At 39.0% G+C, this 17044-nt stretch overlaps 1 protein-coding gene across 5 annotated transcripts in view; it reads left to right on the forward strand.

Moving 5' to 3' along the window:
• Nucleotides 1-17044, forward strand: part of LOC121418448 (sodium-driven chloride bicarbonate exchanger-like) — a 54571-nt gene that overhangs the window by 35879 nt on the left and 1648 nt on the right. For 3 of the 5 annotated variants that reach the window (XM_041612352.1, XM_041612361.1, XM_041612336.1), the window contains 20 exons: nt 3236-3373; nt 3990-4137; nt 4652-4812; nt 5371-5610; nt 5991-6148; nt 6831-7073; nt 7299-7392; nt 7552-7696; nt 8329-8503; nt 9108-9241; nt 9661-9873; nt 10336-10615; nt 11084-11197; nt 11608-11766; nt 12151-12329; nt 12813-12885; nt 13907-13975; nt 14504-14677; nt 15182-15325; nt 16132-16307. In XM_041612352.1, the coding sequence (XP_041468286.1) occupies nt 3236-3373; nt 3990-4137; nt 4652-4812; nt 5371-5610; nt 5991-6148; nt 6831-7073; nt 7299-7392; nt 7552-7696; nt 8329-8503; nt 9108-9241; nt 9661-9873; nt 10336-10615; nt 11084-11197; nt 11608-11766; nt 12151-12329; nt 12813-12885; nt 13907-13975; nt 14504-14677; nt 15182-15325; nt 16132-16307 (3217 nt within the window). Of the gene's footprint in view, nt 1-3235; nt 3374-3989; nt 4138-4651; nt 4813-5370; nt 5611-5990; nt 6149-6830; nt 7074-7298; nt 7393-7551; nt 7697-8328; nt 8504-9107; nt 9242-9660; nt 9874-10335; nt 10616-11083; nt 11198-11607; nt 11767-12150; nt 12330-12812; nt 12886-13906; nt 13976-14503; nt 14678-15181; nt 15326-15828; nt 15897-16131; nt 16308-17044 lie in introns of all 5 variants that reach the window. The other 2 variants (XM_041612344.1, XM_041612370.1) reach the window with 2 other exon arrangements.

Genomic DNA, 17044 nt, shown 5'->3' on the forward strand with positions numbered 1-17044 from the left:
GGTTTCTTTTGAGATCAGAAAAGGGAGACATCAGTGTATGTGTAGGACAATGTGATAGAAAGTACAAGGGGTTAGTGTATAATGGAATAAATCATGAAGAATTAGGGGTACCCGACTGAGGCACCCTGTATGACTGGTCGATATAGAAAGGTGCCAGAGAATCTTCTCTTGTCTATGTTGCGTCATGTTGTTCGGATTAAAAGTCTCATCAACCACGTTTCCTCGCCTTTTCAGCAGCATTGATTGGGATTAGATGATCACTTAAAGACTGTCTTGTGGTGGGAAAGGCGGGGGAGGTTTACAGGGGCCTCAATTACGTGTGCAGATGACACTCGAGTGGTTTCACAAGTGTATGTTACAATATTGCAATTAGTCACAGATACTCCAAGATGGTGTTCTGACACACCAGCATTGCATGAAGCAAAGAACTCTAGAAGATTGGTCTTTTCCATTTTTGGACCTATTCCAAATTCCGATTGTCTACTCATCAACAAAGTTTATCCCTAGGCCGAGCTGGCTACTATGATGAGTCTACATCCGCTTGAAACAAATTCCCTTTTAGAATGTTTTGGGAGTCAAGATGAAAGCTTTCAAGAAATTGCTTCGTAAGGAACTATCCTACTCTTGACATGTAAATAACCCCATTACTTTGTTGGAGTAGATGCTTTTTTTTCTCGAAGACGTCGTTCATCGTTCGTTAGCAAGAATTTCCGGAAAGATGAACTTTTAAAAATCTGAAGGGAAGAATTGATTCCCTCCCACGCATGTTCACCGCTGTCTTATTTCTTTTCTTTTTTTTACCAGGGGCCCGTAACACAAAGCTTAGCAGTGATTGTAGAACATTTTTCTACGATTGATTCCATTGACTAGAATGTACAATCAGTCGTGAAAATCAAGTGTAGAATTAATCGCCGACCTTTGTCTTACGGGACCCAGAAAATGTGACTTCTTCATCCAAAATATGATCATTCATCCGGGTAGTAACAATCATTTATAACTCCATCGTCAGTGGGGTTGTCGGCACTATATGGGTAGACATAATGCAAACAAAATAGGCCTCACGAGAAAATATGCGTTGGAAGGGAACTTCCACGTCGAATGAGAAGATTTGATAAGGACGAAATCATCCTGAAATAAGAAAGGGTTTAAAACATTAAGCTAACATTTTTTTTTTAGAACAGATCACTTACGCGCTAAAAAATGAAGATTCGTTTTATCTGTCTAAGGATGATTCATTCCAGAGCAGAATGTCTAAATACACCGTATCATACTGGTGAGAGTGGTTTGATTCAAGAGTTTGAGACCAAAAGTGGATGCTTGTAAGATGGATTTTTTTATTTAGATCTGACGGTGTCAACAAGTGCATTAATAACTTCGGCGAATTATCTGGAGAGTGATCAATGAAAGAATTAGTCAGCGATTATCACTTACTGATTCCAGTAACTTCTCACAGATGTCAGTTAAAATCACATACTATGTTTCATGGAATGCTCCCCTGAATACCATGATGTGGATACCACCGCCCATCTACCGTTATTATAAAATTTGTGAAAGATATATTGGTTCTGATTAAATCCCTTTGGTCCATTTACAGTCTATTTTCTCTGGTCTATTAGGGGAATTACTTGCTTCTTAATCGGAGATTGATTTTACAGTCCTTGTTAATGTTATCAGTACTGCCAGGACGAGGTGTTTCACAAAGAACTCTGTACCGGTGACCATTCCTTAACAGTTATGCCAACAAAATGTTGGTGTGTATCATCTGCCGCAAGAAAATATCATCAGTCATTTATAAAGTCGCTCGTAACTAACGAACAACTTTATGAAACATCCACCAGTTCTCTAAAACGCCAACTAATACAGGCTTTTCCTCTTGTCTTCAGTGTTTGTTCAAAGTTTTCTGTCCAATTTAACATTGTCGCGAATCCTTGAAAGCGTGAAGGGTGCGAGCTACGCACCACCTAGTCCAATCTCTCAGCGCCAAACTGTGCTTTCTCCCGGGCCAGCTCAAAGACAGTGAGAAAAAAAAGAATTGTAAGAAACCCAATCTTAAGATTCTCTCCCGGGCCAGTGAGGGAGGGCTGTTATCAGTGTTAAGCGTGACTCACATCATGGCGTCACATCGCTGGCGCCAGAACGCTCTATGTGTGAAAAGTCATTTCTGAAGTGATGTGCAGTTCTGCAGATGCAAAAGGACTGGCATACAACAAGTCATTGCTGCAGTCATATTATCATAAAAACGTGAGAGAAGTGAAAACCAATGTGATACGACAAGTATACATTTGATGAAGTGATAAAAATGTAAAATACAGAGCAATTATGCATTTTTATGTTTATGTTCATGTTAATAGGGAAAGAGTGAGAGAGAAGTTGCACACACATAAATATATCCAAATCCACCAAATAGCGTTAGGTAATTTAACGAATTTATTCAAATTTAATGGACACTGGTTGTTTCCTAACCCATTTAAATTTTAAACGATTACCTTACCTGGGTGGAAAGTGGAATCTCAGTATTAACTTGGCAGAAAGGACAGAAACATCTAACATGATACGAATGTAAAGGGAGTCTTTACGCATTAGTAAAAAATGTAGAATATCAAATGGCTATTTGGCACTGGTAATCGGTACCTACGATGTTCTTGCTCTCAAAATCCAGGTGTGATCCTGGCTAGATTGACACGCGCTAGTTAAAGACTTCCCATTAGTAATGGCCACAAAGCGTCTCACAGATAAAAACCCACCTTGAAATATATCGATTTTCGCTGACTAACTAAATCATAAAGGAGGTTAACTTGTTGATAACTCGAGCGAAGGCTTCTTTCAGATCCTCTCAGGATTTGTGGACACGGTTGATGAAAACCTTTGAAAATAAATGACGCCAGACACTTCTCATTCTTTAAAAAAATCACAAGTGGACACCAATGTACGTTCCTAACAACATACGTGACATTGCTCTTCGTAGAAGTAGTTAGGTAAAGCCAGTTTGCCCAACGAGGATCCCTGATGTTAAAAGCCCACTTTTATGTTCACATGGGAGAATCTAACATCATTTGAGGTTTCAAAAAATAAAGACTGGCCTTCGATAACACAAAGCTTAGCAATCATCGTACAACATTTTTTTAACGAATGATTGCATTGATTAAAATGTACAAGTATTCGTGAAAATCAAGCTTATTCGATTAATCGCTAAATTTAACTTTACCGCATTTTCTTTCTTTACTGTATTTTTCAGACCACCGATCAGAAGAAATGTTTGGGGGTGCTGACAAGGACCGTAAGAAGGGCCACCAGAACGGGCATGCTAGCCCGGTCAGCAATGGACCCAGCTCTCCTATGAGCCCAGCTGCACAAATACTCAACTTCGAGAACGGTAGGTATACAAACAAACACAATACCAGGACATGGGCGGACCTCGGATTGAAGAGAGAGAGAGAGAGAGAGAGGGGGGGGGGCACTTTCGTCTGAAAAGAAATAACAAGCTCCCCTCTCCTAAAAATGGTTCTCACCAATCAAGAAGAATCCTCGCCCTGTGGTTGTACATGACATAAACTCTGCTCTCGTCTTAATAGATATCCATAAAGCCTTAAATGATGAAAGGTCTCTAATGTACACCATTCACTGTTCTTGCTTAGTCAATATCACACTATAAACCGGGGTGTTAAAACATACGCCAGTCCCTAGAAGACCTTGGGGTGTTAAAATGACACCATTAAGACTGAAGAAAACACCAAAAAGAGTATAAGTAAGAACGAAATGTGTTGTAATACCACCCATAGGTTTTTAACTTATAACAAGATATTCAAATCGTTGTAAAATGACTGTTGTGTTTCTCTTAGTACACCAAGCATTACCACAATTTTAGCAGGCTATTGTAGCCTCCAAAATGTAAAAGTTTGGTTTGTTACCGACTTAATAAAAGTTGATATCATGACTTTTGGTACGAGAACCGTTATACGCAAAGACTGTTGCCATTTCTAAATTGACAGAGGTTGGAGAGACACCACAACAGCGTGTGCAGTTCTTGTTGGGTGGCGAAGGAGAAAATCAGAAAGAGACACCACCAGTCTACTCGGAAATGGAGGAATTGTTTTATGACAAAGAGGGTCGATTACTGGAATGGAAAGAAACGGCGAGGTGAGGTTCTGTTACGACAATCTCAGTTTAAAAAAAAGGTGCCACGGTATGTTCACAGTGTGTTCATAGCGTGTTAACAGTATCAAACAGTGTGTTCCACAATATGTACATATATTATAAAGTGTATTCACAGGGTCCCACGATGTGTCCACAGTGTATTCATGATGTGTTCACAGGGTCTCACAATATGTTCACATTGTGTTCGTAGTGTGTTAAAAGGGTTCCATTGCTGACAGTTTTGAAATCATCATCATTTATATTGAATTAGAGTCTTTTATTAGTGTGAACCATAATCATATAGTCCAATATGTGCACACACTGTTAAATTTGAGTATTTTTTTACTGTGTTAATCACATACTCGTTGTGATGAAGTCACAAATATACGTTTTGTAACATTTATTCATATCAAAATATTATAAGAAATATCTAAAATTCTTCATTATCCCTTTCCGATACCTCCTCGTATCTTCCCTGTTCCTCCCCACCATCTCTCTCTCTTTTACGATCTGATAGATGGGTGAAATACGAAGAGAATGTCGACCACGGCGCCGGTAGATGGAGCAAACCTCACGTTGCCACCCTGTCCCTTCACAGTCTCTTCGAACTCCGGAAGTTCATCAGAAATGGTGGAGTCCAACTCAACATGGAGGCTGAGGATCTCGAACAAATCATTGGTAAGTTTTTTTTTTTTCAAATAGATAACTATAGGTTGCTTTTCGAAAGTCTTTGGTAGGGAAAAACGACGATAATTTCAGATGAAAAATCCACCTGCGCATGGCCAGTCCCAAAGAAAGTAGAAGCGACCATGCGCAGATCGATATTGGTCTAACTTTCCGTACCCGACCTTTTTTCTATCCGTGATATTTTACAAAGAGTCCGTTTAGTTTCAGAATTTGAACGAAAATGATGGGCATATAGACCTATCTATGGGCATGGATCCATTTAGGGAACTTTGATTTTCAGGTGTCAAGCAAAGTAAATTACGTCTTCAGGAGACCGTACCAGGTCTTAGTTTTTAGGGCAAAGGCATTTTTCAAAAGGGGCTGGGCGGTTATTCAGATTGCAGTATAAGTGGTCCGAGGGTCTAGTGACAAAAAGGACTATAGGAATCAGATAAATCTTACATAAAAACAATGGTCTCCCTTGTTTCCCTTCATCTTTAGGTGCGTTAATTTACATTTTATATCCGCTTGAACCTATCACCACTTTTCGCTGTCCCTTTGATTATTCAGATCTTGCACTGGACCATCTGGTAGCCACAAACGTGCTGGAGGAGGACCAGCGAATCATCGCCCGTGAGGCCCTCCTTACCCGCCATCGTCATCACAAACAGAAGAAGAAGAAGGAGCCTGAAAACAAAGCCTACAATAAAGGACGAAGGAAAAGCAGCATGTTCCCCGGTATGGACCGCAGTATGTCCGATATTGGCCGCAGTCAGTCCACAGGAAACAACACAGTCAGCATGGAACAAGGTACGTGAAGCGGTTGCGTGGCGACTAACGCGACACGATTACCGCATTACCGCATTGTTAGCGCAGCAGTCAACGTGAGGAGAAAAACAATCTGTGTATATTTTTAAGTCTCAATTGAATAAAATATTTGTAATTGGATATATACGAAAAAAAGTAGAATAAGATGAAACAATGTGATTTAGTTCAAATTTACATGTACTCTAAACACAATATCTTTAAAATTTTTTTCGAGGTTTTATTGATTTCAAATGCTGTAATGTAACTTCTTTTTAGGTTATTGAGATATTTCTGGGTCATTTGGTCAGTTATATTCAGTAAGTGTTATGGTGAATGGTGGGGTACTAACTTATCGTTTTTGGTATGTTTGGTATTATTTGTAGAGGCACAAATGAAGGAAGGAGAGATGAGGAAAAACTCGAGCGCAAATGCTTTGACGAAAATGCCCGAAGGTGCCCGAACAGAGAGCAGAGGGTCTGTCGGAAGGGTCGGCACATCGGAGAGTCTAGACCAGAAGGAGAAAGAAGTTAAAAATGAGAAGGTAAGCCATTTTGGTTGCTTCATTGTCTCTTGATATCTATCAAATTGATAAGAAATTTATTGAAATGCTTTTTCCGAAATCAATTTCTCCAACCTATCCCCTCTTCTATATATTTTTTGTCAGTAATACAATATCTACTGTTATAATTACTGTATCAATTTAACTTGCATACTCTAGCCAAAAGACAACATATTTCTCTACTGCAATACTGAAACACATCCGAATTCATTTACACACAATTCCGAAAGCAAATAACGTCTTAGGGGTGACAAAAAAGAGACGACTCGCTCTTATTTTATGAAGCGGGTTATCCTCTCAATATGAAAACACTATAGCGTTGTTGTTGATATACATTTAATATGATTGATAAAATTAGAAATGACCGAGGAGAAGATTTTTCCCTTTGAAAATCAATCGGAATTATTCACTTCGAGATCTTGCTCCTCTTTCATTAATGCTGAATTCCATGACTGGGATGGCTTGTCGGTTACGTCTTGTGAAACACTGAACAAAATCGTACTGCATGAAAAAAGCCCGCTAAATCGTACTATATTCGCATTATTATAGTTTGTGTCTATGTAGGAAGATGTACGATATGGATAATACGATAATTCTTGGGGGTTGCTGGGTCGTCGTAAACTAAATATGACAGAAGCATTATTTCCTTTTGTTCTCCGTCCAGGCCAAATTCCTTCGAAAGATCCCGGCCGGTGCCGAGGCCTCCAATGTACTCGTGGGCGAGGTCGACTTCGTTGAGAAGCCCATGGTCGCCTTCATCCGCCTTGCCGAGGGTAAAATCCTCTCCGAGATCACCGAGGTGCCCATCCCGACCCGCTTCGTCTTCCTCCTGTTAGGACCCCCTACAGAGGATAAGAAGAAATACCGTGAAATCGGCCGTTGCATGGCAACCCTTATGACAGACGATGTAAGTTATCATTAAAATGAAATTTAAAGACCCCGAAACATACAGATTTTCGAACAATGAATCTGATTGGGTAAAAACTGGTGCCATGAACAATGTGTAAATGCGACAATGATCTTGATTGGTTATTTCCAATTCTTGAGTTGAATTTGAAAACCTGATACTATCTGCAGTAGATATGAAATGATCGAACAAAATGTTATTATTTGAATGTCTTCTTTAATACAGGTCTTCCACGAAGTAGCTTACAAAGCAAGAGATAGGGAAGATCTATTAGCCGGTCTTGATGAGTTCTTAGAACAGGTCACTGTACTACCCCCAGGTGAGTCAAATCAATTAACTAATTAATCAATGATAATCAAAATAATAATAGCGATAATAATTATAGTAATAATAATATTTGAAACACCCAGACAAACGAGACAACCTGATTAAATGAAACTTCAAACAAAAACTAATAAATGAAATAATTTTTAATTAGGTACGTGGGATCCTAATATCCGTATCGAACCCCCCAAGCAGACGCTATCATCTGAAATGAGAAGACAATCTCAGCACTTCATCCATCCCAGTGACGCAATCAAGGAAGAAGATGATGACAAATTTGATCTTGCCAGAACAGGAAGGTTAGTTGTCGGATTAGCGAACCATTTACGATAAAGTAGAGTTCAGAGGACAGCTGGGTGTGTCATAAAGCTGTTGGTAATTTAAAAAAGACTTTACGAACGACTGGTGACCCAGAGGAGTGTTTCATGTCGGAAGTTGAGAGCGACTTTAAGAACGACTGGTGAACCTTTCTTACTCGCTAAACCAACGCCATTGAACATTTTGGTGTGTACCATTTACCACAAGAAAGGTTCATCAGTCGTTTTTACAGTCGCTCTTAGCTTACGATCAGCTTTATGAAACACCCACGTCTTCTTGTGCTAAATTTTATATTTCTGTGTAGCACACTTAGCACCACATGTTCCAGTCATGCGTAAGGTCGTTTTTCCACTTTACGAATAGCTTTATGAAACACCCACCGGTTTTCATAAAGCTGTAAAGCTGATCGTAAGATAGGCCAGAGTCACAAAATGAAATCACGAGAGAATAAATCACTCGTTGGCTTCGGGAGGAATGGTTGTCTCCAGAATGATAGGCCCGGATGGCATTTAAACATTTCTTTGCACTTATTAATAGTGTTCTAAATGCAGCGAAATGCTACATCTTGAGATGCAAGGAATTACATGGTAGATATTTCTGATTATTATTTCAGATTATTCGGTGGTTTAATCCAAGACATCAAGAAGAAAGCACCGTTCTATTGGAGCGAATACTACCACGCCCTCAACATCCAATGCTTGGCATCCTTTGTTTTCATGTACATCGCCTGTATCACCCCCATCATCACATTCGGCGGTTTGCTTGGTGATGCCACGGATGACTACATTGTAAGTATTATCAGCAAGTCCAGGGTGCTCTGAACTTCCGGTGCATACCTCAAACTCTTTCTGAAGTCTCGAGATGGGTCGATGTTTTCGTTTAAAGAGGGAATGTATGTTATTTCATATGGAAATTTCTCCTACAAAACAAGTGAAATATTCGACTTGGCAGAGTAATAGCAAGATGTGCGTGTTAAAATATATATGAGGTTGGATACATCAATTTAGAAAAATGGGTACGACGTGTTGTGCATCATATTGTCCTTAAAACTTCTTAAAATATTTTGAATATGTTAGGTTTAACTATTGCAATATGGTTCTTACGTCTTTTTGCAAGTTTGAAATGGTCATTAACATCATTATCATTATGATTTTTATCATCATCTTTGTCATCATTGATCATGTTGATGTTGTTTTCATCGTCATTAACATCATCATCATCATCATCGTCGTCGTCGTTCTCATCATCGCTATCACTATCATCACCACCACCGTCATCATCATCATCATCATCGTCATCAACACCACCACCATCATTGTCGTCATCATCACCATCAACATCACCACCACCACAGACTATTATCATGTACTTTATCATTCCAACCAATCACAGGCTGCTTTTGAGAGTTTGATTGGAGCTGCCATCTGTGGAGTTGCGTACCATCTCTTCTCTGGTCAACCTCTTACGATTATCGGTAGTACGGGGCCTATCCTCATCTTTGAGACGATCATGTACCAACTTTGTGGGTAAGTGGGCAGCTTAATATGTTCAACCTGATGGTCAGAGTGAATGTCAAGAGTGGTGTTTGAACCTAGTCAGCTAGATCATATATCAATTATCTAATATTCTGAGTAAGTTTGGAGCTCGGGGCGCTCAATCTAAACCTTGGAACAACAATAACACTAATATGGCACCAACAATTAGCTTGCCAAATGACCTACTACAGCCTGGCTGTTACTGCAATTACTTGAGATTTGTATTACTGACCTTGATGATCCCAGGGTGAGAGGGGGACGGACGTGCCCCCCCTCGATTTTTCGAATTCTTACAGGCGCCAACGGGAGATAGTTATCTCATCAACTAACAAAAACTCTCACGAAATAGCTACCTATGATTATTGTTAAACTTTAAAATTAACGAATGCATGATCTTAATTTCCTTGCAGGTCGTTTGGAATTGATTATATCTCGTTCCGTGTTTGGATCGGATTTTGGACTTGTGTGATCTGCATCATCTTGGTGGCTACGGATGCCAGTGCCTTGGTTCGATACTTCACCAGGTTCACGGAAGAGGCTTTCTCGTCTCTCATCTCGTTCATCTTCATCGTAGAAGCCTTTGAGAACCTGTTCGAGATCAGTCACGAGTACCCGATCAAGACGTGAGTCGGTCAACTTCTTTTAAAATGAAGTTCATTAAAACAACCCCTGGGCCATTTTCCCAGGGCCTTTTGTTGGATGAGTGCTCATGCAGACCTAAAACCCTGCTCTTTCGACTCAATGGGCCTAAAGACTATTCTAATTTTCGCATCACGGCAACTCCCACAGTACATTTAATTGTTGCATATCAAAACATAGGACGCGCGTAATTGGTTGATGAAACGATGAAACATTAATTAAATTAACTAAATTCAATCATGTCTTTGAAGGTGTTATAAAAGTATAAAAATTAGAAAAATCTAACAATATCAATTGTTACATTTCTTTACTCTTCAATCAATATTTTTCAATTGTTGATGAAAACTCTTTTCTTTCGTGTTTTAACCGTTGACAAACATTATCTACTTTCTCGTATACGAACAAGAATGGCGTCTTCTCACCTTATGCATTTTTGTATTCCTCAGTAATGTGAAGATCGGTGAGTACTTCGACGAGCACGCCATGAACGTGACGGAATGCATGTGCGAGTACCAGAACGAGACCATCGACCCAACTCACTACAACTGGACAGAGGTGACCGAAGAAGACTGTAAAGCCGTCAACGGAACCCTGACCGGAGACTGTGAAACCCACCACGAGCCCGTCCCCGATGTCTTCCTGTTCTCCTGCGCGCTTTTCTTTGGCACCTTTGTCCTCGCCTATGCTCTCAAGAACTTCCGCAATAGCAACTTCTTCCCAACCAAGGTAAGTAAAATCACGCTTGGGGCCTGCTACCGTCCTGTCTGTGTTGACTCTATATAAACACACAACACTCGCTCTAAAAACGTCTTTGGAATATTACATTTTTACCCCCCAAGAAATTCCATTCATTTATCTCTTTTTCGTAAACAGTTCATAAATATATGATAGATATATCTAGGGGAATGCTTTCTAAAGACCAAATTACTATTTTGGCTATTTACAGAGAACCTTCCCTGGCGACTAATTCTTGGTTTGAGGCGACTGATCTCATGTGCTTATTAACAACAGAATATATGCGATTAATACTAACATAGGTTGTTTAGATCAATATGATAGAGATAGTTGTAAATCAAAGTATCGTGCCAACCCGTGCAAGTAAACATTTGATAACGTCACTGCATTCAACAATTTTATTAAAAGAAGTACCACATGACAATGTCTTGATTAACTTTGTCACTTTATCATGCGCAGGTCCGCTACATCATCAGTGATTTCGGTGTGTTCATGGCTTTCTTGGCCATGACTGGAATTGATATCTGGGTGGGCATCCCGACTCCTAAGCTCACCGTACCAGACACATTCAGGGTATGTATTAATAGTTTCTTTCTTTTATATGGTTATTTTAATGTCGCACATGTAATAAGAAAGGAGAGCGTTAATGTCCTTTATCATGTTCGATCGACTCCCAACGTTTCTATTTAAAGATGACGTTTAGGAGGATTGCAAAAAGTTGTATGAATATCACACATTCCGTCTTCCTTTTTGTTTATGAAATGCAACGATTTTCACTGCCTTATTACTCTTCAATAAATAATTTTTTGTCCGTGCATTTTTGTTCATGCTCATTAAATAAGCATTTTGACAAACACGAGCCAAAAATTTGTCGAGAAACAGCATTAATACTATAGTAGATACCCAGCGACTTTCACACACGTATCGTATTGTCTTTACACTTTAATTACAAGTATTCATTTATTCTGTTTATCCTTGTTTAGCCTACTCGCCCAGACCGTGGATGGGTGATCCCACTCTTCAACAACCCCTGGTGGACTTACTTCGCCGCCATCGTCCCGGCCCTTCTCTGCTCCATCCTCATCTTCATGGACCAACAGATCACGGCCGTCATTGTCAACCGTCGCGAAAATAAACTCAAGGTAATTGATTGCTGCTAATTACTATTTTTTTTATTACAAAGTCGACAATTATAATAACAAATTTAAAATAATGGAAATGAAAAGTAAAATTAATTTTAATCCAAATCAGCATTTAAATACCATCTCGAATAGATCCCAAGATATTATCAGGGCAACGTCCGGCCCCTAAATGTTTTGTTTGAGTTTATATGAAATGTTATAATGATCTTTAATGACACGAGAACTGTATGAATTGAAGTAAAAATAGCGGGAAATATAGGTCGGTTGCATACAAAAAGGTTGCTTAATTTTTGGAACTGTTCATCAGTTTAACAAAAAGATTAAAATCTAATAATTTCTTAAAAATAAATCTGTAGTTTTTCGTCGACGTTCTTGACATTACAGAAAGGATTCGGCTACCATCTGGATCTCCTCGTCATCGCCATTCTCCTCTTCGTCATGTCCGTGCTCGGTATGCCGTGGTTCGTCGCCGCTACCGTTCTCTCTATCAACCACGTCGACAGCTTGCGCGTCATGTCGGAGACCACCATCCCCGGAGAGCCTCCCAAGGTCGAAGGCTGCAGGTATGATCTGGGACCAGTTTCACCAAGAAATGTACTTACTAAATACAACATCTCATCTGGTTCCTCATCACACTTCTCTAGGAGTGAAATGACGGGCCATTTTTTTTATTCGGAGTGAGGCGTTAATCTTTTGAGAGTGCTTTTCACCTCTTTGGGTGAAAATTTCTGTAAAGATGCACAATACAATCCAGAAGGAACAATAGGACCTAATGCACGCTCTGAACATCTGTCAAAGAAGAACGGAGTTGTGAATATTCAAGCTTTTCCAAATGTCGTGAGATACAAGTTCGCCAAAATGGCATTTTCTCACAAATTTGAAAGTGATTGTGCGGTGGATATATCATATACATCCTTTCATACCCCTAACATAAGAATTTTTTTTATATTCATCATATCATTTTCCTGTTTTTATAAAAATTAACTTATCAGGGTAAACTTTTCTAGCCACCATTATGATTTTACTGTTCTGGTTTAATTCCGTAGGGAGCAACGTGTTACCGGTATCCTGGTGTTTGCTTTGATTGGTGTATCCAGTCTGCTAACTTCAGTTCTTAAGGTATGGACCCTTATCTATCTCTTGGTGTTTATATTACTATAGACGTTGGTTGTTCTTTTGTATTTTATGATATGAAATTAGGTTTATTAATTTTTTTCCTCCAAGAACTAGAAAAATTGGATTGGCAACTGATTTCTTGCATTAGATATTTATTGCTGCAACTTATTTCATTATAAGGGAGACATATTATTCACACAAATATGAAATGATGAATAAAATATGATTTCATGTAATAACATAAGAAAGCGGAAAGTGGTGATGTGACATCATCAGCCCACCAAATGAATATTCATGACGGCTGTTTTCACAAAATATTGCTAAACTTTAAACTTCAATAACTTATTTGTTATCCGATTTTGATGAAATTTTTGTCATTTTACTCAGTGAATTCTACTCAATGTATTAAGATACGAATATTTTCAGCCCGGACCATCCCTTTAACACTGCAAAGTTTTATTTAAAGATATCATTAACTTTCCTTTTTTTTTGGAGGGGGGGAATCCATCAAGGAAATAAAAATGATATCAAACTCGTTCAGACACTTTCAAGGTATGTGTGACTGTAATATCATCAATTTCATTTTAAAAAATGTAGGCCCTACATAGGCATATGACAGAAAGTTCAATGTAGTCAGAGTCCAATCCCCCTTTACACAGGTAATTATCTTTCATGTGTACAGCCATTCAAAAATAAACTACTCACAATAAAGGATCCTTTCTTTGAGTGTAAGACAAGGTATTACTCAATCAAATCATGGCCAAATCTCCCACTTGGATGTACAATGCAACATCCTATATAGTTTCCAATGTTGATAGATTATTGTCTTATGCAAATAAAGTAACGTACACAAATGCAAAAATGACAATTCGGTATATTCACACTTTTAACCAAAGCCTTAAAAAGTCAGGACGGTATGGAAAACATGCTACATACAGTAGAAATGATCTCTGCGATGTGATTAAAGCCATTTAAGTTTTGTTAAAATTCGTAATCTAACATCGTTTTTTTTCTTTTCCCCCAGTTCATCCCCATGCCTGTTCTCTTTGGTGTTTTCTTGTACATGGGTATCTCATCACTGCGTGGAGTTCAGGTATGTCTGTTGATTTCTCTCTTTGGGGATTTCCCCTATTTTCGGGATCCCCCCCTCCCCTCTGGGTATATCACTCTCTATGGAAATATGGACAATGGGTGAAGGACTATGGCCTGACTGAGTCAGACTTTGGATGCAATATGAGAAAACTTTACGTAAACCGAAAGAATATAGATTGGCAAAATTTTAATTAATTGTCAGCTCAATGAAAGAGTAGGCCTGTATCATAATAATCAATTTGTATCTAAAATCTGATTTTCATGTGCATGGAAAAAAGACCTAACTAGAAGGCAATGTATACAGGTTTTAAGATGATGGATGAGATGTAATGCAAACTTTTGTTGGGCCTTTCAATAAACTTCCGAGAAAGTTGGGTTTGCAACCGAATGCAAATGAACGAATTTCCCTTTCACTAAAGGAGATATGCTGGGATTTAGGCTAAATTTTGAATAATGAACGTAAGTCTCCAACAATGTACCGTTAGATTAAATAAACTTAATGTTTGTTTTTGTACATTATCTTTCTCAGTTCGTGGACCGTATCATGTTGTACCTGATCCCGGCCAAACATCAACCCGACTATGTCTACCTTCGCCACGTGAAGCTATGGAGGGTTCACCTCTTTACCCTGGTCCAGCTGACGTGTCTTGTTCTGCTCTGGCTCATCAAGACATCAAAGGCATCAATCGTCTTCCCTCTCATGGTAGGTTAACATCGTCATTGTTACCGTCGTCTACATCGTCGTCAACCAGTTGACGCAGCTTTTTTTACGGAGGCTTGACAGACGGGGTTGTTTCATGAACCATAGAGTCGGTGAACCGACTTTTCACCTCCCAATTTGCTCTGAGCCAATCAGGTGCAAGGATTTCAGTAGCTTATAACAGTTGCCAGCGACTATCACTGACCACTTTGTTTCTTGGAATGCTCCATTGCTCTCTGGAGGCCTTAACCAAAAAAACCCAAAAAATTTTGAAAAAAGGTGATAATTTATGCCGGGAATTTCAATGAAATGTGGCGAAGATTTGTTTGCTTTAATTTATGTAGGCAATAAGAAGTTAAATTGAATTGATATTCTACTTACGTTAATAAACTCCACCATACCTTGAGTGGGGAATTTACTCAACATAACAGTAATCAGTCAATTCCAAAAACGTGGGTATCCTATATTTTGAGCACGATAAAGATGTGTTTCGTTCTCTTATTCCAGGTGTTGGCTGTTGTCTTCGTCCGTAAACTCATGGAATTCGTGTTCACTCAGTACGAGTTGAACGTACTGGATGACGTCATACCTGAAAGTCAAAAGCGCGCCAAGGACGACGAGGAAAAGATTTTGGAGGAGGAACGCGAGCAGGTTAGTCACGTGACTCGATCTCGTACTTTAGACCATTTTCTTCTTTCTTGATCCTCCCCTCTTATGCCTTTTCCTTATTTTCTTCCTCTCACTCTTCAGAACCCCAATTTTCATTTTGTTTTCAGAGTCCCACTATACTCACCCGATACTGTTCTTTTAGCCATGCTTTTCTTCCAAATGACAATGTCCGTTAAGTTGACAAGAATTACTTTAAAATAATGATACGTACTCAAATAGACAGTTTAAAAGAATCTACGCTGGACATATTCGTGTCTTTTCCATTTATTTATGACCCTTCTAATATTGTTGAATGGGTTGTTATTGTATTGAATTTGTTTCGAATAAGAAATATTTTTTTATATAGTTTTCAGGGGGTTTGATGCATAGAAGTAATGTTTATCAAGTATATAGTGTTTTGCTTTCATAATTATGATTAATACAATTCTAATTGCTCTATCACCCCCCCCCCCCTAAAAAAAAAACTCAACTACAACATACAACAGAAATTCTGTAATCATTTTAAAGGTTTTCTAAGAAGCCACTTGAAGCATATCGACAGTTATGTCATAAAGTAAGTACCCCCTCAAAGAAAAATTGTGAATCCTGTTGTAGTCAAGTCAATAGTCATAGATATTTCTCCACAACCGTCATTGTTTTATGTGTTGGGGATGTCATCTTCGGACTCATTGACACGTAGAACTTTCATGTTGTGTTGTTGTTGTTGTTATTGTGTGGAAATACTAATATCCATTTCTAACATCGTCGTTTTGGTGTCGTGTGCAATTTGTGTTTATTTGAAATCACAGGTGACCCGCGCTCGCACAGGTACACTCACCATCGCACTGGAGAGTGGTCAGACCTTGACTGTGCCCGCTGAGAAGGTGACGTACACCCCACGTGACTCGGAAATGAACTCTGAAATCGAGAACGCCAAGGCGCTGAGTAAGCTCAGCGGATCGCCCCTACCCACTGTCCGCAACCGGTACGATAGAATTGAAGAAGTTAACATTGAAACCCAGGAAGATAAACTCTAATATCTTCCTTGCATGATGAAATGAGGACCCCGCATGTACAGATGACCGTGACCCGGAAGTTTTATCATATCAACTCGCTGACCCGCATGAACTCTGACCTTGTATCACCATTTTAATCCTCGTGAAATCTAACCATGGTCAACACCTGTTTTGAGCTAGAATTAATTTACTGACATACTAATGATTCATGACTATCAATTCGTGGTTTATGTTTGTGGCATGTTTGCACAATTCAAAGAATGCACCAAATATTCCATCGAGTCAAAACTGAAATAACACATGATTTGATACATTTAATTAGCGATTAATATGTTTCGGGCGGGCGAGCTCAACTACTGAAATAGATGTGTTCATATCTTCTTGTACTACACTATACTTGTTCATTTTTGTCACCTTTTATGTTCGTTTTTTGCATGCTTCGATGGAAAATAATTCCTCAAGTACAATTATTTCGCTTGCTTATCTGTCACTCAGAGATAGGTTTGTAGCATGTCGGAAGAACGTTGCATGGATTACGGTCGCATGTACGAGTTGGGGAGTGTTTCATATTAGTTTGGTCGCAAATCCATGTATCTGATTAGACAAGAGCGTACAAGTCAGTGAAAATCGCTACCAATTTTTTTCATGAAACGCTCCCCGATCTTTCATTAAAAAAAAGAGAACTTGCATGATATGTTTTACTTTC

This window comes from Lytechinus variegatus, chromosome 1, assembly GCF_018143015.1.
Source record: "Lytechinus variegatus isolate NC3 chromosome 1, Lvar_3.0, whole genome shotgun sequence".
Classification (NCBI taxonomy): domain Eukaryota; kingdom Metazoa; phylum Echinodermata; class Echinoidea; order Temnopleuroida; family Toxopneustidae; genus Lytechinus; species Lytechinus variegatus.